This window comes from Pelecanus crispus, chromosome 1, assembly GCF_030463565.1.
Source record: "Pelecanus crispus isolate bPelCri1 chromosome 1, bPelCri1.pri, whole genome shotgun sequence".
NCBI lineage: Eukaryota > Metazoa > Chordata > Aves > Pelecaniformes > Pelecanidae > Pelecanus > Pelecanus crispus.
Genome location: NC_134643.1, coordinates 55,286,539 through 55,306,150, shown reverse-complemented (window position 1 = coordinate 55,306,150; position 19,612 = coordinate 55,286,539). Strand labels below are relative to the sequence as shown.

Below are 19,612 nucleotides of genomic sequence, written 5' to 3'. Positions count from 1 at the left end.
TAGGTTTTAGTCAGTACTTAGAGATGGCATCCCTCGGGCAAAGAGAAGGCTTCAAATGCCCTGATTTCCTACAGAAAAATAAGCTGGAGTGTTCTTGACAGTCACCCACCCTGAACTTCCCTTTTTTGTCTGTTCACTACACAGGCTGTAAGATTTCTTTTTCTTCACTTACATTTACTTATTCAGTATATATAAATGTTGCATTGCAGCTTTTGATGGAGACAGCTGGAGACAGTAGAAGGGCACGTGCAAGAGTGAGTCCCAATCCCCTGACACACCTGCAACAGGTAGAACCCCGAGTGGCAAAGCGGCGCTTGTCACAGGCAGGCCACCGCGCTACGCTGGCAAGACTATTCAGTGGCTTGCAGGAAGCTGTTCTACCCCAGTCAGACAACTCGGCCTCAAAGGTGTGGAGGAGTGACTGTATTTCTCTATGTATTGCTACAATATATGGGTATGTTTAAATTTAACCAGGTTTATTAGGATGACCACTGTATCTTTACAGGTACCAACGTGTGTGTAATTTCACTGTGTGCAGCCTTCCTGGATCCCTTTTACTTTAAAGCTGCCAGCTCAGTGTGAGCTGAGTAGTCTCTGTGTCATGGGTTTATCATGTGGCTTATCTGCCCTTTTCTTACAGGGTTTTTGCAGCTTCTTTATAGCTTTGCGGCTTCTTTATAGTGTTTTGGAAACAAGCCAAGGGATCCCGTGACGAAGTTATCTTGATTTCACAGCATTTTGCTGTGAAATCAGAATAGTGAGTTTAGGGACAGAAGAAGTTATAGGGGAGGGAGTAATTCATTCAGCCTTATGAGGTGCACTCTGTCTTCAAGACACTCTGTAAAAATAAGTCAGGAAAAAAACAACCACCAGTGCTGTTTATTGGTCTCTACTGAACTAAGAAACTATTTAATCAAAACAAAATTGTTTATATAAAGATGAAATTGACCCAAAATGCTGGAAAGATGGTTATTGCCATGCTCAAGGCAGGGGAATAAACAGGAGTCCTTTATCCTCAACTCTGCCACCAATTCATTTAGTTAGATTGGTTACTTTCAGTTTTCCGGTTTGTAAAATGGAGAGGGTAATGACTCTTAGGACAGGAATTGTCCTTGTAAAGGGCTTTGAGGCTCTGAACGTGCAAAATACTGCTATCTGAGGCTTGGGCCTGCTGAGCCCCTTACCTCATGCAGTATGAGGTAAGAGTTCAGTGTACCATGTTCTGAACAAGATGCAAGTTAAGCTGAAGTTACCATGATCTCAGAAGGCAGGACTAAACAGATCCTTGTTTTGTCTAGTCTAAGGGGACTATCTTCACATACCAATTCTTAAAATTGCTTTTTCATAGTATCATGTGCCCCTTGTGTGACTTTTGGGGGCCAAGAAAGGTTAATATCTTCAAAAGCCTAAATACAGAAGTTCACTCATAATCCTAGTGTTTTGTGTCTGGCTAAAATACCCAGTGTGAAAGCTCTGCAAGGAAGACATCCTGTCTAAGGTGACCGTGGGTGTCTCACTGATCACATAAATCTTGATATATTTTTGAGATGTGTATGTTTAAATGCATTGGCCATATGTTCTCAGTTATACTTGCTAAAAATGATGAAGGAATGATGTGCAGCACTGAAGTTACTCCCGTTTACATCAGTGTAGCTGAGAGTAGAACATGGCAAAGGCTTCTCCTAGCAAAGTTCTCATGGGAAATGATTAGTAAAGTCTTATGCCTAAAGTTGGTAGACATCCAACAAGACTTCACAGCGTGGTATTTCTGGACATACTCCAAGAAGAGAATGATCCAAACAAGACCAGTTGCTGATGAAAGAAGATCAGAGTTAAGTAGCAAATGTCTATGTGACTGGGTATTATGTGTATGTATTGCATAATATATACCCAAATATTTATATTCTATATTTAAGTTTGCTCTGGTATTAGTTCTTTCCGCTTTTCATATGGATAAGGGTAGCTGGAGAAAAAACACAGTTGTTTTCACAGAGACATCAAGATAACTGAAGGTCAAAATGAAGGAAAAGTGAAGAAAACAACCAAGGCATGTTAAAACATTAATCTAGTCAGAGCAGAGAGCAATCAGTTCTGATTTCTTCTTATGTTTAGTATCAGGTTTTGCGTAAGGCTAAGAAATCTATCCAGAAGCTGGAGCAAACCTTGGGTTCTTTGCTGAAGATGAAAGGTACTGTATGCAAGTATTTGCCTTGGACAGAGTGCCTGGACTTGTTTTTTATTTATTTGTTAAATAGAGACAGATAGGTACGCAGCTGAGCCCATTAAAGCATTAGAGCCAACTGTGGCTTTAGTTGTAACAATAAGCAAGGGATAGCGCAGAAGTCTATCGACTGACGGAGCACTGCACCTCAGAAATCCTGCTCTGACTCGCAGTCATTCCTACCCCTCCCCAGCCTAGGTGAAGGAAGGAAACAAGTAATTCCTGCTATCCCATGGCAGCAGGCAGTTCAGGCAGAGTGCCCTTGTCGCCCTGCTGCCGATTCACCCCCAGCAGGTGTGGAGCTGGCGTGGGTCCCCAGGCTGCGTGCTTGGGCTCCCACTGAGAGGCTGCAGGAGCATGTGTGCTCCTCCCGGCCGCAGCGACGTGGCGCAGTGCAAGTCACAGCCGTCGCAAGCACCCAGCATTGCGAGTCAGTACAGCCAGAGCTTAAACTTCAGAATAGCAGGCTCTGGTGTGAGTTAAAGGAGAAGGACAGGGAAGCTGTTGAGGATTTCCTACTGTAGGAAATGGAAGCCTCTAGTTAAGAATTTACTGCGATAGAAACAGGTAAGAGAGATGCTGCTGTTTTGTTTTCTTTCAGCGTGGTGGGTCGTCTTCATGCACTCCTTCATTACCGCCTGTGACACCACGCATCATGCTGGTCTAGCATGTGTTGTCAGCAGTTGAGGCAGCTCCTGCTGCGGGGCTTCAAGCCCTCACCAACATGCCTTCCTTTTACTGATGCTGGCCACTGCCTCCAGTGGTGGCAAGTAGGACTGGGGGCTGATGGGGTAGAGACTTTGGATGCATTTTTATGTCCCTTCAACTGTCCAAATTACTGTCAGCTAGGAAAAAAAAACACATTGCTAGTCATGCAGCTTGCACCTCCAATAATTTGCTTCAATTAAAAGTCCCAGTGCTTAAAATGATGAGTCTCCTCTGAACCCACATCCTTGGATAACCCGTAAAAATCAGTCATAGGTAGAAGGAATGGTTTGACAGAGCAAAATTGAAGGGATCACAAGTATTGAGGCTGGTTGAGGTGAGTTTGGATGTGAAATTCCCCTTGTATTTACTTGCATATATGTACAATTTGTACTGCTTGTGAATCACGGGTTGGTTGTCAGGGATTTTTACATGCAATTTGCTCATTATGTGGCAGTCACAAAATACCGTATTAACTGGTGCTTGCCTGGACTTTGATTTGCTGGTTGTTTTTACCATCAGTTCTGTCAGACCAACGTTAGCAAGAAGGCATTTATTCTCAGTTCCTCAATGATCATAAACTCCCAATATTGCAAGTTACAATGTAGGAGAGGCAGAGGTGTCTCCTTTCACATAATTTTTGCCTAATGAAAAGCTCTGTCTCGTGAAGGACCACTTGTTGAAATTATTCTGTTTGATTGGGGCTGAGAGGGAAGCCAAAAGTGCCACTGATGTGACAGTAACCTTTCTGCTGACAACAGAGTCCTTCAGTCTGGAGGATGGGAACCCGTCCAGCTTGGAGGAAGTTGGGGAGGAATATGTCAAGAGCCACTTCAGCAATCACAGGTAAGGGCTTATACCAATCAAGGAAAGATGATAATACTTTGCACTTGCTTCCATCCCAGTATCTCTGAACCTCTTTGTCATTGCTTCTGAATTTCGAAGCTGAGGCCTTTCATCGTGAGGAAGAGATGAAGAGATTTCACCTGGGCCCCTGTAATCCCATACAGTGCACGAACATTCAAAGCATGTTGTTGGTCTCATTTCCAGTCAGTGCTTATATTTCCTTTCCCTTCTATGTAGCTCATCTCCACCAAGGACTTCTCATTTGCCTGCAAAGCAAAAGGAGGAGGAGAAAGCTGGCTTGGGAAGAATGGCGCTGGACTCTGGAGTGACCATGACAAGGGCCTTATTAATCCAGTTAAGGAGTTGTTCATGTGGCTTTTTTTCCTGTGTGTTCTTTCCAGCACTGCATCAGCCTCAGAAGCTGTGAGTGAGAGTGACTCTACCATCTGGTATTTGATTCAAGAGTGTGAAAAACAAACAATGGAAGATGATGGGAAGCCAGAATTTATCCAGTCTCCAGACACTTCATCCCCAGGTCTGGTGGAATTTGAACGGTAGGTGCACCCCACGTTGCCTTCAGTTTTTTAATTTGTTTGCATTAACACCATGCATCCAGTCACTGGTGTTCGTGCAGCCTGCTGGAGCCTGCATCTGCCTTGCAGAAACCTTGTGCCAGCAACTTTGGCCCTGCTGGCAATGAAGCTGAGCACCTCCCAAGTCCTTTACCTGTGACTTGCATGTGAACGAACTCCCAGTACTGCAGGAGCCACTAGCTCTCCAGGCCTTAGAAAATCCCTGAGGATTTTCCACCTATCCTCAAGAAAGAGAAAAAAATTTCTTTCAAGTGTGTCTGTCGCTGTGTGGCCACACTTCACTGCTGCCCAGAGACTTGGCTTGCAGAGTAAGATGCAACATACCTACTAACAGTAGTGGTTTAACAGGCAAGCTCAGGTGAAATAGGAGGTTATTAAACCAGAATGATTTATGCAGGTGTGTGGCCCTGTGTGTTTGTGGTATTAGTACCACTATCAATTTGTATCCTTGCAATGGGGCTAGATTTTAGGAACGTAGGAATTGCTGCACCAGATGAAATTCTCAAGAGTCTAGCTGTATGTGTTCTGGTGAGGTGCAGGAACCAGAGGTAGGCAGATACTTTCCCCCACAGTGATGTTCATCCTGCCTCTAATGGCATTGTTATGAGGAGCTTGAGCACTGTTGTCCCTTCCAGAAATAGATCCTTAGCTCCTAGCAGCTTGGAGTACATTTTTGTGGGATCAGAGCAGGGTAAGGCTGGATGTGACCAGGGGAAGATAACGTAGTCCTCAGCCTGCAGGCTGCAGAATAGTGATGGTCTGGAAGATATCAGAAAGCACTCCTCAAAAAGTCTGCAGCATAGGGGGGAAGGAGGGGAACCTAAACACTTACATGTGTGTTACACTTATAGCTAGTGGGTGCGAGCCTTTAGGATCAGCTCCTAAGTGCCTGATGCAGGACCTAAAAATCAGAGACCACTGCTCTCATGTCAGCGGTCCATGTATTTTAGTCTGCAGTTGTAAAATTACTGCTTTTTCAAAGTTACTGATATCTTAAGACTGAGTACATTATTCATCACATTCTTCCCTTGCTGTCAGACAGCACTAGGAGATACTTAGAGGTCATGGATGCTCTTCCAAAAGGATAAATGATCATTTCATTGTAAAGATTTGAGAAACTAATGGATGTCTAATCTGTCCTGTACCATCAGGCAGAGTCAATTTCGCCCTAACCGTTCCAGAGTTAAGAATATGCAGTGCAGGAGAATCCACAGCTGCAGCTGGCATCCTCTTGCACAGCGTCACCGCCACAACAAAACCTTCCGCAGTTCCTTCTTCTCTTTTGCTTTGAACTGGAGTTTATTTATAAAATTCCCTTGGATTATTGAGTTTTTCATCAAAATGAGACTGCAGCTGTGCCAGCAGATGGCACCCGCCTCCCGCTACCGTTCCTGCTTTTGCTCCTGTGAGAATCGGAGGTGCCTGTAAGTAAGGTATCATTTACAAGACCTTGAAATGTGCTGAATCAAGATTTTCTGGGGGAAGTAAGCTCTACTTCATCAAAGACTGCACGACAGAGCCGTAGACACCTGACTTTCCCCTTCTTCACTGACAAGGTAGACCAGGGCCTGTACTGTGTGGACTCTAGCACTTAGCCTACCGTCTTACGGCAGGCTGCAGTTGGTTCATAGCTAATTCTTCTCAAAAAATGATTGTTTGTAACAGGCATAAAACAATAGGGACTCTTCAGCAAAGAAAATAACAGCCTTTTGGTGATCTTCTAATCACATTATTTGGGCAACATCAGAAACGCTTTGAGCTTCAACAGACTGCGTTTTTTTCCACGTCCAGCAGCAAGGAGCTACAATGGTAGGACTACACAGCACTCTGTCCAGTGCAAAATGTAGTTGTCTCCTTCCAGCTGGGAAGGAAATAACTGATTCATAGTTCATGCTTAATTTCTTTAGCAAAGCACTCTAACGGTGATTCATATTCTTCTGTTTGAGAAACTCCAGATCCTTTGTTTGGTGCTGGACATCCAGAATCTTTTGTAAGCACAATACCTTACATGAGAACGCTTATTCCCTTTCCGGTATTTTGTCTCCAGCAATGGTGGAAAATCCTCCAGAGTATGGAAACTGCACTTTAAACATCTTTATGCTTGCGTGCAGAATTACCTTAAGATTTTCAATATTGGTTTGCTGGAACAAATATTTAAAAAAAAAAAAAAAGAAAATACTGAACTCTTTTGAGTTACTTTCTCATGCAATACTATTCAGTTAATCAGGAAATGTGCTCATTTGGGACATTTTCCAAGGAATCATTTTGAGCCCAAACTTAGTAACAATGACTGCTGTTTATAAAACTCTTGGTTTGTACTCCTTTGATCTTGTTATTTTCATCTGAGAAGCTCTAAGCATTTAATTAACATAAAATAACCTTCAGTGCTGCTTTCCAAAGTAGACATTATTATCCCCAGTTCACTGTGCCACACAGTGCTAACAGCAGAAGCGAGCTCATTCTGAGGTTTAGTCACCAGGTTGAAATTATGTTTCATTACCAGTTTCACTACAGACTGCATAGAAGTCAGTCTTAGGGATGCGTTTCCTCAGATGTAAAATAGAGGAAATTGAGCTCCCATGCTTATTTAAGTCAGAGCATCCAGGCCTGGGGTAGTCTCTTTCTATCTGCATGTGTAGTACCTAATACATCAGGATATGACCTCCGCCAAGGCTTTTAAGTGTAGTGCAATACCAGTAAAAGTATAAAAAGTGACTTACAGTGTAAAAGCCTTGGGATACAAAGGCAAGTAACTCAACATTTATTAAATACCAGAATGAGGTTTGCCTGTGCAACAAGTACAGCCTGCAGTGCCTGGATCTTCTGTTGTGAGGCAGTCCTGCTGAGGCTGTGGCTGGAGCCTGCCTTTTGCAGAAGACATCTTGGCAGAACAGAGTTGCTAAAATCTTCAAACAGTGTTGGGCAACCTTCAGTAATTGTATGAAGTCTTAGAGGGGGGAGTCAGTGAAGTAGTTATGAATCAGAGCTACTCCTCAGTCTCCTGCTGCTTTACAGCAGAAGGCTGCCTCATAGCCTGCTCTTAAGAGATGCTCCCTTTCCTTTCATTACAGATACCTGTATTTTTATAAGCACACAGTGGACCTGCTGATAGAGCATGGAATTGTTTGCACTGAGGAGGTGCCTCTTCCTGAGGTCTCCACGGCTATTTCCCACCTCTGGCAAGAGCTTTCTGAAGAAAGGAGAGACAGCATCTTGCAGTACTGTAGCCAGAGAGATTTCCTCATGGATCCTAAGGCTGCTTGCCAAGAGCCTGCGTGCACTGAAGGTAGTGTGAGGGACAGCCGAGGTAACAGTGAGGAAGCCAGTGGTTCCTCAGTCTCCACACCAGAGGAAGTAAGTGCTCAGTAACATACATCATCTGCCTCTGAAACTCCAAACCTTTGGACTCTAATTGGCTCTGCAGCTTTTAATTGGAAACATACAGTAGTTGTAATTAAGTTTTCCCAAGACCACTTGAATGCATAAGTGGAGACAATAAGTAGTCTTTGAGTAAATGCCTGCACTGAATTCTCTCTTGGTAAGATACGCAGCAAGCTATAGGAGTGCAGTGGTAGTAACCCTGCTACTCTCCACTGACCTGTAGAGTTTCTGTGCTAAGTAACAGTTAAATTTGCTCTAACCCACTCCAGGGGGAGGGAGCAAAACCAAGAATTATACAGTTACCGTGCTCTGCAAACTCTCCAAGGAGCACAGATGAGCTAAATCCAGAAGGAATACCCAGTTTGCCAAGGCCTGCTGTGTTTTGGGTTGGGTGGGGTTTTTTCATCAAGGCAGTTGGTAGCAAAGAGAAAGTATTTGTAGACCAGTTCCAGTGGTAACAGGGCTAATGACTGCCTGCACCATGCAGCTCTGCAGAGCCAAGAAGTCAGTGACTGAGTAGACCAGGGAATTTGTTAAAAAGAGATGAAATAACAGCCAACTCTATTTAAACTGTTTCTGGAGCACTGATTACTTAAGCAACTAGTTGCTCAAAGACATGTGTGTAATTTTATGAGCTGCAAGGGAGGGACAGATGTCTACCTTTAGCATGTAAGTAAATTGCATTGACAAGTTCTTTTTGCATCACAGGACACAAGTCATATTGCTGACCTTGTTAGGAGATGTCATGGGGATGTTGCATGCGCACTATTTTCTGGCACAGAAAATGCATGAACTGCATTATGGCAGAGTGAACTAATGAGCTTATCAGTCTGTCACAGGGAGGATCCAAACTCCTTTGTAAGCCAGGTCACACAGTGGAATCAGATTTGGGGAGACTGGTTGGTACAGCTGAGATCTCTAGCCATAAGGAGCAGCCCACAGTCAAGTTTCTAAAGGACTGATACAATTCATGTTTTTTACTGATTTTTTGGGAGATGTGATGTTAAGTCTAATTCCTAGAGGTTGAAGCACAGGCCTGAGGGAATGGACTAAACTTGTGCTCCTAGTCATGAAATACACTTATTCTTTATTATTCCTGTCTCCACAAAACCCTCTTGGCTTACTCTAGCTGTAGGTGTACATGTTAAACGGAAAGAAAGAATATCATGCTTTTAAAGACTTTATTATTAAAAATGGTTCCCTAGGTAAAACTTTTAGGTGGATGGATATGTTGACATCTGAAGTGTTTTCTCTGATAGGTAATGTTTGAAGATGCATTTGATGTTGCTGCTGGTTTCCTTGACAGAAGCAAGACTCAGGGAGTGTCTAGCCAGAGGTAAACTACAAACTCACCCCTTTTGCTAGACAGAATAAGTTAATAGCCCACTCCCAACACTCCACGGCAAGTTTGCTGCGGAGTAAGGCAATAGCCTAACTTCGTTTTTGGTGCCTAATTTTTAGTAAATGGTTAGAATAGCAGCCTCCAGCAATTGTGCTCACAATAACGCTGTCTCTTAACGTGCAAAAGTGAAATGAATTACAGGTATGTACAACAGAATCAGTAAGAATCCCTTATTAAGAGCAGTCCGTCACTTCAGGATAACTGGGGTCCTTCCGACTTTCTTCACCACTCTGCATAGCTTTCCATCTTTTCAAATTACAATATTTGTAATGTTTTCCTTTTCTCTCTCTCACTTACCTGATCTATGAGGACTATAGGGCATTCCCTGGATAAGTCAGCTAATCATAAACAGTACTGTTGTTTAATGAAGCAAAAATGATAATTTTTTAACATTGTCTCCCTTACCTTTTTCAAGTACCCTAATTCAATCACAAGGAGGTGATCAAGCTAAAGTGTGGTTGACCTGAACAGTAACATCAGAGAAACACAAAACCCATTAAATAATAACATCTCTTTCCTCTGCAGGTCAGATGAGTTACCTAAAAGAGAACATGTCTGGCACAAAGTTGGCACTGCCTTTGATTTTTCCCAGTAGGCCAAAGAAAGAAAAGCGTTGCTTTCCTCAAGAGGAAAATCACATTATGACTCATCTTTTATTCATTCTTGCTACTTAGTCTTTGTTAGGATTGTTTCTCTTTGCAAATAGTGTTTTTAATCTGTTTTTTTAAAATCCTGTTTTCTACTTATTTTTCCATATTTAGAGAGTTCTTTAGTATGAATCTCTTTCACCATCATTCCACCTTACACTTTCAGAACAGAATGAATGGAAATAAGGTTTTTTTGGCTGTTGATGAGAATATACTTGAATACATAATAAAGCTTAACGAATTTGTATCTATCCATTAAATACTATTTATTAGGTCGCAATTGCTGTTTGCTTTGAAAATAAGATTAAGTATTCCTTAGTACTGCAATGTATTGCCATCATCTTTGCGATGTTTTAGGTCCCAAATTAGATTAGTATTTCAGTAGTCAACATTTATCCTGTTCCCTTCCTTCCCTATCACTCTTGTGCCTTGTAATTCTGGTCAGAGGCATGATGGCAGAACTTTGTAAAATCCCAGGGAGAATATAGAGGTGAGGTCCAGAATGAGTATCTCAGGTTTTTGCCAAAGTTACCTGTTACCTGAGTACCAACCTGCCAGTGATAGCTAATATGTCATTCCATGACCACGTTAACTGCATTCACTCAAAAACTTCACAAAAGAAGTCAAAGCTCTTCCTCTGAACAGCCCTACAAAATACACTACCAAATAACCATTGTTGCTCTCTGTTATAGTGGATATATACTTTTCCCCAAAACAGTGTTACTATAGCTGTCATGTGTCAGTGGATGTCTTTGTTGTGATTCAGTTTCTTGTACTGCTGTTCTCCATTCTTACATATCTTCCTTGCATTTGTTAGACAATATGTCGTCAATACATCCACCTCCGCTCCTCCCTGCCTTGCTTGGTTATTGTCTTTAATATCAGAATCATCTTGAAAACAATTTGAATCTTTTTTAATGTATTAGTAAAATGTGGAGGAGAGAAAGTAAGTAGGAGGAGAAATGAGGGAACAGGAAATTAAATATAGTATCTGGTTCCATTTTCAGTTCAGTATTTGCAAGCTGCACTTCTGAAAATCCAGAGGATCAGCACAGACTCTATCTGCACATCACTGACTTCCTAAAAAGCCTCTTCTTTGCTAATACACAGTTTTGCCAGGTAAGCTTTGCCAAAGGATTCCTTATAGAAGGAACAATGTATTTCTGTCGTTGTCAGAAAAGGATTTGTTTTCTGTGCTTCTGATCATACTGTCCAGAATCATTACAAATAAGAACTTGGGGATCATCACTTCAGATGTGTCTTTCCACAAGGTCAGTAGGATTGCCTTTGTTAGAGGCAAAGTGTGAGGGGTTATTATTGCTTAGAATATTATTCAAAATGGCAAATGACGTAATTTTTTTTAATTATTTGCATGGAAGTTCCTTGTGAAAAAGCTTGAGTGATCTCATCTGAGCCGGGGAAGCTCACTTCACAGTCCTCCATTAACCCCCCCAGCTGCTTCATTCTGAGCTCAATAGGACCACCTGCTGCTTGTCTGGGTGCCATGTTCCGTACCCTGAGCCATCCCCTGGCAGGCCTTAGGAGTAGGGTATTCTTGGAAGAGCTGATAAACAGCTGCTGAGGTGCCTCTTAACTTCAGCCTACTGTCGCAGGTTCGCTGAGCCAGAAGTCATTGTGTTTGCAGTGTTCTTCCTCCCCTTCTTGCCCTCCTGCCAAGGAGCTGGCTCAGAGCTTGCACATAAGTGGAGGACCAAAAGGAAGATATTCCTCAGCCAGAGCATTCTTGCTTGGGCTGAGAGTCAATTGTACCTCCACAGTAGTCACTGTTTTGCATTTTCTATTGCCTAGCTTCCACCCAGTCTCTGTTACTTGAGCAGATGCTCCTTTGAAGGAAATGTGTTTGAGCGTTTGTGATGAGGGGTAATTGGGACGGAAAACAAAGCAGAAACTACTGTTGCACCACTATCTGAATCTATCACATAGTAACTGCTGCATGCCATTTGGTTCCCCCCGTGTCAGGGAGACAGTAGCACTAGAGGAGATGCAGAGAACAGCAGCAGGCACAGCAAAAGGCATTAAACAGGAGCTGCTAGAGTAGGACTCTTGACAAAAAAACCTGAGGGGTACCATGAGAGAATTTTGATCCTAAATGGTGTGGATTTGGTACACAGAATGATTATTGATTGCATCTAACACTAGAAGAACTCAAAAGCACCCAATGAAATGAACAAACAACGTATTAAAAAAATACTTGTACATGCAAATTACCAGATTTAACTCCTGGGGCATCAATCCATTGACAATTACAAAATCTGAAGGTCCAGATACAATTCCCAGCTCAGAAGGTCCTCACAGCACAGTTTGCCATAATGTGGGAGTATATATTGTGGAACAGAGCACACTGTATGCACAATTCTTGCACTTTCTGTCTAAATATCCAATCCTGGCCATTGTCAGAGACCAGGCACTGATCTACACAGCCCTTTGGTCTGTGAATAACTATGTTCTGTGTAAAAGCAGAGCTCTTCCTGTGTTTACGTAAATGACTGTGAACTGAGCATGCCTAGAAAAGAAGCATAAAGCTTTAGGCAGGTTATGGTATTTTCCAGTTTTAAATTTCTTTTGTGAACGTCATGCTTGGCAGCATTAGGTGGGCCCATTTTGTCCTTCTGCTTGTGCTGCATCATTATATGTGAGCCCAAGTCCATCTCACAGCTCCCAGATGAGGTAGTATGAGAAGAGGTAGTGAGTCTTTTAAGCTTTAAAGAGGGACATTTGAAATAAGACTAGGAGAACGGGAATAATGGGAAGATGGGCAGCAAAAGAAGCTGAAGTACTGCAGACTGGCAGTTGACTGAGCTCTGTGGATCCAAAAGGAAATAAAAGGCTGCATGCACTTGTTTTTATGCAGGAACTTTGAGTTGTCTGTGATAAGACAATAAAAAGGGAGTTTGAGCAGAAATCACCCAGGCTAGAGAGTACTGATAATGTGAAGGTCACAATCTGTTTCAGTTTAGATAACTACTGTAGAGTCCTGCCAAGAGGCAAAAAAAATTACGACTGACAAGAATTTTTTGTTTTGAGAGCAGAAATTCAGCTCCATCTCAAAGCAAACAGATTGAGGCAGTTATGGAAGTGGTTGCAGAGTGGGGATAGGAGATGTTCCAGCTAGCTTGAAACACACCAACTCAAGCAGCAGAGCGCTCAGTATAGGCTACATACCTTACCCCAGAAACTGGGCTAGTCAGAGCATCGGAGACTCTGGACTTGACAGGGAAAGGAGGCCTCCCTGCTTACCTTATGGGTGTGACTGAACCCCTGCAGACCATTCCCCTTCCCTTGATGTAGTACCTATGCTGGTGCTACACTAGCCCAGGAGTTTGGGCAGTGCTGGGATAAATTACCCCAAGGATAATGGGGTGCTGGCGCACTGTGCACACACCTTGTAGAAGATACAGAGGTGGGTAGCAGGTACAGTACCAAGGCGAGGCATGTGATGTGCACCTGACTGAAATGCAAAAGGCAACCTATGGTCTCCGTTCCTTTTCATCTGCAGAGCTGATGAGGTGGCGGGTTTTATTGCTGGTCATTACATGCCAGTGCTACGTTATGTCATTTCTGATTAACTGTCCAGGTACAGAGTACTGTTGCTGGATTGTGTATATTCACCATTTCGTAGTCACAGATCCACTGAGTGGCAGCTCTTGAGCTGCTGCCCTGGCTCTCAAGGCTGCCAAGGGCGTGCACCCCACTGGTATAAAATGTTTGAGAAAGACTCGCACAGGAGGAGGGAGGAAATCATTTGGACAATGAGAAGAGGAGCATGCTTCCATGGTACATGGTAGAGAAATATTTCTGAGCATGAGATTAGTTAAGCAATCCTGTCATTTTTCAGGAGCTGTTGTCTTAAGGTCACATCCTAAGAGACGCTTATCAGCAAAGGCAGTAAAGAATTCATTTAGATTGAGGTCCAAATGTTTTACAATGTCTAAGTGAAAGTCAGTGGGTTTTTTTTTTCTAAATAGCACTGAGCACCTTTGCATCTTCAAAAGCACACTTTCTTTTAAAATTATGGATTTTAGATGAGTCACTTCACAAGCAAGTAGGATTTAGTGCTCCTTAAGCTATACATTTTTTAAACAGCACCTATTTTTAAAAGCAGTCTTGCCCTAAAGAGTCTTGTGTCAATGCAGAAGGTGGACTAGATGGACTGCAGGCATGAACACTTTCATCTCCTAGACTTTGATTTCTCAAGAGCCACTTATTATCTGTAAGCTGGTGAAAGAGAAGACCGTTTCCTTCTGTTACTAAAAGAGCAGCAAAGCCTGAAGTCAGTAGAAGTTAAGGGCTCAAGGAAACTCATATCTTCAGAGCCTGTTATGTGACCCACTTGCTACCACAGTCAGTAACAGCTGTCTAAATGATGTAAATAGACATAGGATGGAACCCTGTGATTTTAGAAAGAAATTGGTTGAAAATTTGAGCCATTCTTCATCAGGCACCTCAGGCACTTGAAAAGTGCTCCTGGTTGCTGATTCAGAGAGGAAGGAGGGCTCATGGTGCATTAGCTGACACATGTCAGCACTTGACCAACCCGCTGTATATTTGAAACACAATCAACTCCTGTGGTTTTTAATCCTGCTTGACTTTGGGGGGGCTTTCAGGAAGAAGATCTTCAGTTCGATTATGAGACTGTGATGCTGAGGTGCACTGAGACCTTCGATGATGAAGATTTCTAAACAGTATCTTTGTTTGCTAATGTTCTGCCAAGCATTGCTGAGTACACCAGGCATGTGAAGAGACTGCACCTCTTTCAGTGAAGCACCTCTCGAGCAGAGTGTGGAGACACTGTGTTAAAGTGGTTTGTTACCGTTGACTTCCCATTCCCTCATCAGTGCTTCTTGATATATCAGTTGAGTAATTTATACCTTTAAAAGTTCCAGGTTTTATATATTTATAGAATCTTAAGAAATACTTTTGTCTATTGCTTTTTTAATATTAACTTCACGAGTAAACTGAGGCATGTACAGTTAAGTGACCTTGCCTAGCATAAGCTGTGGAAGAGCTGCAGAGAGGTCACATCAGTGACAGCCTGCACACGCCCATAGGATGCAGGTCTCAAACTGCCCTGCACCCTGGCAATGATTACTTTTCCAGTGCAATTTTTCAGCTCAGGCTGACAAGGGGAGAGGGATTTCCTCACAGAGAGTGAGATGAGGCTCTTCCATCGCTTTATGAGGACAGCAGCAGTGGCCGCCCACTCCTAAATTATCTAGAGAAATGCAGGCACAAGAATATACTTTTGATTATTTACTTTTATAAAGTGTGTAAAGCTGAGTGATCAGCCCTGTACTCTTCTGCCACATTGCATTCTTTGGTGAGTAGTGCTGCTCAGATAGTGTCTTGGAATTAAAAATGCTGTGAAGACGAATAAAATTCTTCACATCTTGGAGCTATCATTAGAGGCTCTCTGCAGACTTGGACAAATTGTGTTTTGACAGCGGTTATGCTGAGGCCGTGCTAACAGCCATCACAAACAGAAAGGCTAAGTTTTATTTTAAAATCTAAAACTGAAGCTGGCATGCCCCAATATCCATTGGTCTTCAGCAGCCAGGCTGAACCCAAGAGGGCTGGGCTGTGGCCCAGCACTGCCTTAGTGCATAAGAGCATGATACATGCAGCTGTATTTAAGCAAACACATGCAGAGCCTAGTACTGAAGTACAAGGGGAGAATAATTCCTCCAGAGCGACTTCTGTCCCTGCTGTTGAGGCTGTGGTAGCACTCCCAGGTAGCACTTGCCAGGCTGCTGTGTTTGGAAGTGGGGGGTGGGGGGTTCTAATTACAGATCCTTGTGGGTTTAAGAACCCCTCTGAGTTCTCCAGGGTGCAGCCTTGCCTTTCCCTGGCCTCTCTAGTGTGCTTCATGTGTACAGGCTATCATTGCTTCAAGGCTATAAGCAATGCTGGCTCTCCCTCCTCCTCCTCTCCCTCTCATTCCAAAATGCTAAGCATGTGCGTCCCTTGGGCAGTCTGGGTTTTGGGCCACATGCTAGTTGAAATACATGTACAGACTTTGCAGGGGCTCCAAGGTCAAATCATTCTTTGCTTTAGCTAGTACAAGAGACATATTTGTGTACCTACAGTAATAAGTGTTTACGTTAAGTGTTCTGCCTGTGTTTTCTTATCTTTGTGTAGTTTTGGGGGGAAATATGTTAGTTTTTCTCCATACGAGGATACTTCTTCTACAAGCTTTTAGCTGTAGAAATTGTACAGACTTCTGTCATCTCCAGTTCCATTTGCCACACAACTTTTGGTCACGTTTGTTACATTAATGATTGTACCAAGTCCATCTTAATTACTGCATCAGCTGAAGTCAAACCTGGCAATACTAGCATGTGCCATAGGACAGCCGTGTGAGTAGATAATGTTCAAGGGTTAACAACCTTTTCTTATTAGCCCTTCATCCCCACCCTTTTGAAGGTCAGTCCAAGACAGAAGTTAAACAGTAGAATATTTCATTTTCAAATTACTTTCAGCCTGCCACCTACCAGAGGAGGCAGTTTTAGATGGACACCATACACTATATAGATGCATTCTCTCAATCATCACACATGAGAGCTTCTGATGCTTCAATTTCAGGTTAAGACTGGCCTGAACATTAATGTGAAACAACAGGTGTGTTCAGGTAATGTGAAAATAATAACTCTTCCAAATGGTAGCAGGCTTTGTGGGAGGTGTTACATCAAGGAGAAGATGAAGAACACATTACTTTGGTTCCTCCTGTTGCGTGATCATAGTTTACAAGAGTGCAGACCTGCACGTAACATGTGAAGGCAGTTTCCTCTCCTGCAGAGCCAACACTACACAGACAATAGCTGTTCTGCCCTGGTGCGCGTGAGGTCTGCTCTGCCTTGGCAGGGAAGCAGCCTTAAATCCTGAGCACGTTACTGCTACGTGTGCACAGGTACCGCATTGTGCAGCGCTCAGTGGTTGGTCTGATGGAAACTTTTCATGAAAAAATCTGGAAGATGTAGGCTAGCAGGCTACTGGGGCAGGGTGGTGGGAAGGAGTTGGAGGCAGAAAGGCAGCAGGGAGGGAGGAGTGGGAAACATGAACGCACCAGTGGAAGTGCAGCCATTGCAGGGGTTTGGGCAGGCCAAGTTGAAGAGGGCAGAGTGGGACCCAGTACATTACAGCTGTGCTGCAGCGTGGCAGCCCTTCACTTTACAATACATTGAGCATAACATAGGGCAGTCCTACTTCCCAGGTCACATCTTCTTGTGAGAATGCTGTGAAAATGAGCCACTGATTAGCTATTCTAGAGCCAGTGCACCTAGGTACAAGCAAATAACCATCACCAGGTCTCCTCGGCCAGAACAGCAGGAGCATCTGCCTGGAATTCCCAATTAGCTCTCTGTCTCTCTGCAAAGCTGCAAGCAGGGTGACCCCACACCTGGTTGAAATCAGTAAGTCCTGCTGCACTCAGGACTCAGCAGTAGCACAAAGGGTAATACAGTTGACAGGTAGCTGGCTGTTCCCAAGGCAATCCAGAACAGCCCTCAAGTGTTCAGTTTTACACTTGAGGATCCTCTGATTTTCATTTATTTTCATTAAGTAGCAAATAAACAGAAGCTGTGTTGCTGCGGTGCAAAGCCAAAGCTGTTTCCAAACCTCAAGTGGCCACATGCAGCTGGGAGGGGTGGTGGCCCTGCAGCCTAAGACCTGCCTACTTCATTTTAAAATTTGGAAATGTCCCCCTGAGGCAAATAAAAGGATATTTTATAAATATAAAACAAACACACCAAAAGGGGAATTTTAAAGGACATTTCAGGGCCTGAGCTTGAAATAGGGATGTAAATAGCTTCTGAAAACTGCCTCTAAGCCTTAAGCAACAGCAGACCCAGCTGCACCAGATCAGCATACCCCACACACAGCTGCCTGCACCTCCTGGGCCATAGGATGTGCTGGGGTAATGAATGAGCCTCCACTGGGGATTCGGCCCCCTCGTGCCAGGAGCTGTGAAGTCATGCCCAGCTCTACTCCAGGGAGCTTGCAAGCCAAATACAAGATGGGGACACACTGTGGCTGGGCATGCAGGAGGACAGCGTAACAGATGAGCAATGTTCTCCGTCCTTGGGGTGGCGAACAAAAGGCCAATTGAAGGCTGATTTTCATAGGAAATCTGTGCCAACATTATTTTTTTAACAAGTCTAAAAAAAAATATACACCTCTGGCACTTGCCAGCATCCTAACATGTCTTACGAGGAGAAGCAAAAAGATATGGCTGCAGCCTCCATGGAGCTGACACAAAGCCATTAATATTACTGAGGTTTCCCCATTCGTGCTTCCCACCTTGCTTTTTCCACATGGGGATCCCAACTGTAGCACCGAAGGAAAAAGTCTCACATGGAAGATGGAGCATCTGAAGGCTACACAGTACAGCGGGTTTGGCCCTATTGGTGTTGCTTGTGTACCTTGTTCATTAGCTGTGTATCCTGTTCCCATCTAAACCACTCCTCCAGTGTGTGGTGGGTGTGGCCAGCAGCAGCCTGGCAGCTTCAGTACAGGAGATGGGGACAGGGTGATGTAGACTAACAACTCACTTTCACATATGTGCTACAGCATAAGTAAATTCAAGAGTAATGATGAGTAAGACCATGGGTTTGTCTGGTAGATGCCCTGGGAGCATAGGCTGGCTCTAAATGAGCTTAGAGACATAGTCAAGGTTGTGGAAGATGAAGAAGATATCACAGCTGAGATGCCTGGGACTAGTCATCTCTCAAATCTGTGATGGTGAGGGGGAATCAGATATGCTTCAATGTGCAAATCATTTTTTCTCCCAAAGACATAACCACCACAACCTTCAATGGAGGCACTCTAACCTGCCCATAACAGCAAACGACACCATAATGTTTCCTCCTTTAGGATCCCAGTGCTCACACAATTGATCTATTCAGGCTTCATTCACTCCCAAAGCAAAGAACCCAATATATCCCTTACTGACAAAACAAGCCACATACCACTACAGCTGCAGGGTGGAACTAAAGAACAGGACTGTAATGGGCATGAGAAATAAAGGCTTTTCATTGAAACTACCCAGGTTTTGTTCAGTCTTGAGATAAGAGGGCTAAGGGGGGCATCATATCATGGCCTTCAGCTGTCCATTGGAGGGTACAGAGAAGATGGGGTCAGACTTTTCTCAGAAGGGAACAGTGACACAACAAGAGGCAACAGACACGAGGTGAAGCATCAGAAATTCCAGTTAGACACGATGGAATCACTGTGAGGGTGGTCAGAGACTGGAACAGGCTGCCCAAAGAGGCTATGGCTCTCCACCTGTAGCTCAACTGGACACAGTCCTCTGCAGCCTGGTCTAACAGGACCAGCTGTGAGCAGGGGCTGGCCCAGATGTTCTCCAGAGGTCCCTTGCAACTGAATTACTCTGTGATTCTTTGAATACTACCTGCCACTCACTGTGGCAATCACCCTGAGAAATACCATTACACAGTACATTTCATTTATTTTTCCCCGCAAATATCTAAGTATAAATCTCAAGGCAGGAAACACAAGCTTACATTACAGAAACAATGTTATTACACACCACCGGCAACCAGCGCCACGTGCAATCACATTATATATGGCCATATAGGTTAAGGCTGTTTCTGCTGATAATGGAAAGGAGCAAGAATCTGCAAAACATTTTCCAGAGGAGTGGTTGTCACTGCGCAATCACCACACCAGACCAAACAAGTACGGTGGGGGACACACAGGACATAGCAGTAACAGAGATGCATCAGATTGCGAGCAGAAGAGTTTTCTCCTTCATCTTTGATGACAATTCCTTCATCTTTGTGGA

At 43.6% G+C, this 19,612-nt stretch overlaps 1 protein-coding gene across 1 annotated transcript; it reads left to right on the top strand.

Annotated features, from left to right (window-relative positions):
- Positions 1 to 215: 215 nt before the first annotated feature.
- STRA8 (stimulated by retinoic acid 8) lies at positions 216 to 14,495 on the top strand. Its single transcript, XM_009490889.2, has 8 exons — positions 216 to 407; positions 2,113 to 2,188; positions 3,688 to 3,772; positions 4,174 to 4,326; positions 7,437 to 7,719; positions 9,006 to 9,082; positions 10,803 to 10,914; positions 14,421 to 14,495. Exons 1-8 carry the CDS (start codon positions 216 to 218, stop codon positions 14,493 to 14,495), a joined length of 1,053 nt encoding a protein of 350 aa, XP_009489164.2.
- Positions 14,496 to 19,612: the final 5,117 nt, after the last annotated feature.

Excerpts from the sequence above, each read along its gene's own strand:
- STRA8 (XM_009490889.2), top strand. The coding sequence starts at position 216 with ATGGAGACAGCTGGAGACAGTAGAAGGGCACGTGCAAGAGTGAGTCCC. Across the intron at positions 7,720-9,005 it reads CAGTCTCCACACCAGAGGAA|GTAATGTTTGAAGATGCATT; the intron begins GTAAGTGCTCAG and ends TTTCTCTGATAG. Across the intron at positions 9,083-10,802 it reads CAGGGAGTGTCTAGCCAGAG|TTCAGTATTTGCAAGCTGCA; the intron begins GTAAACTACAAA and ends TTCCATTTTCAG.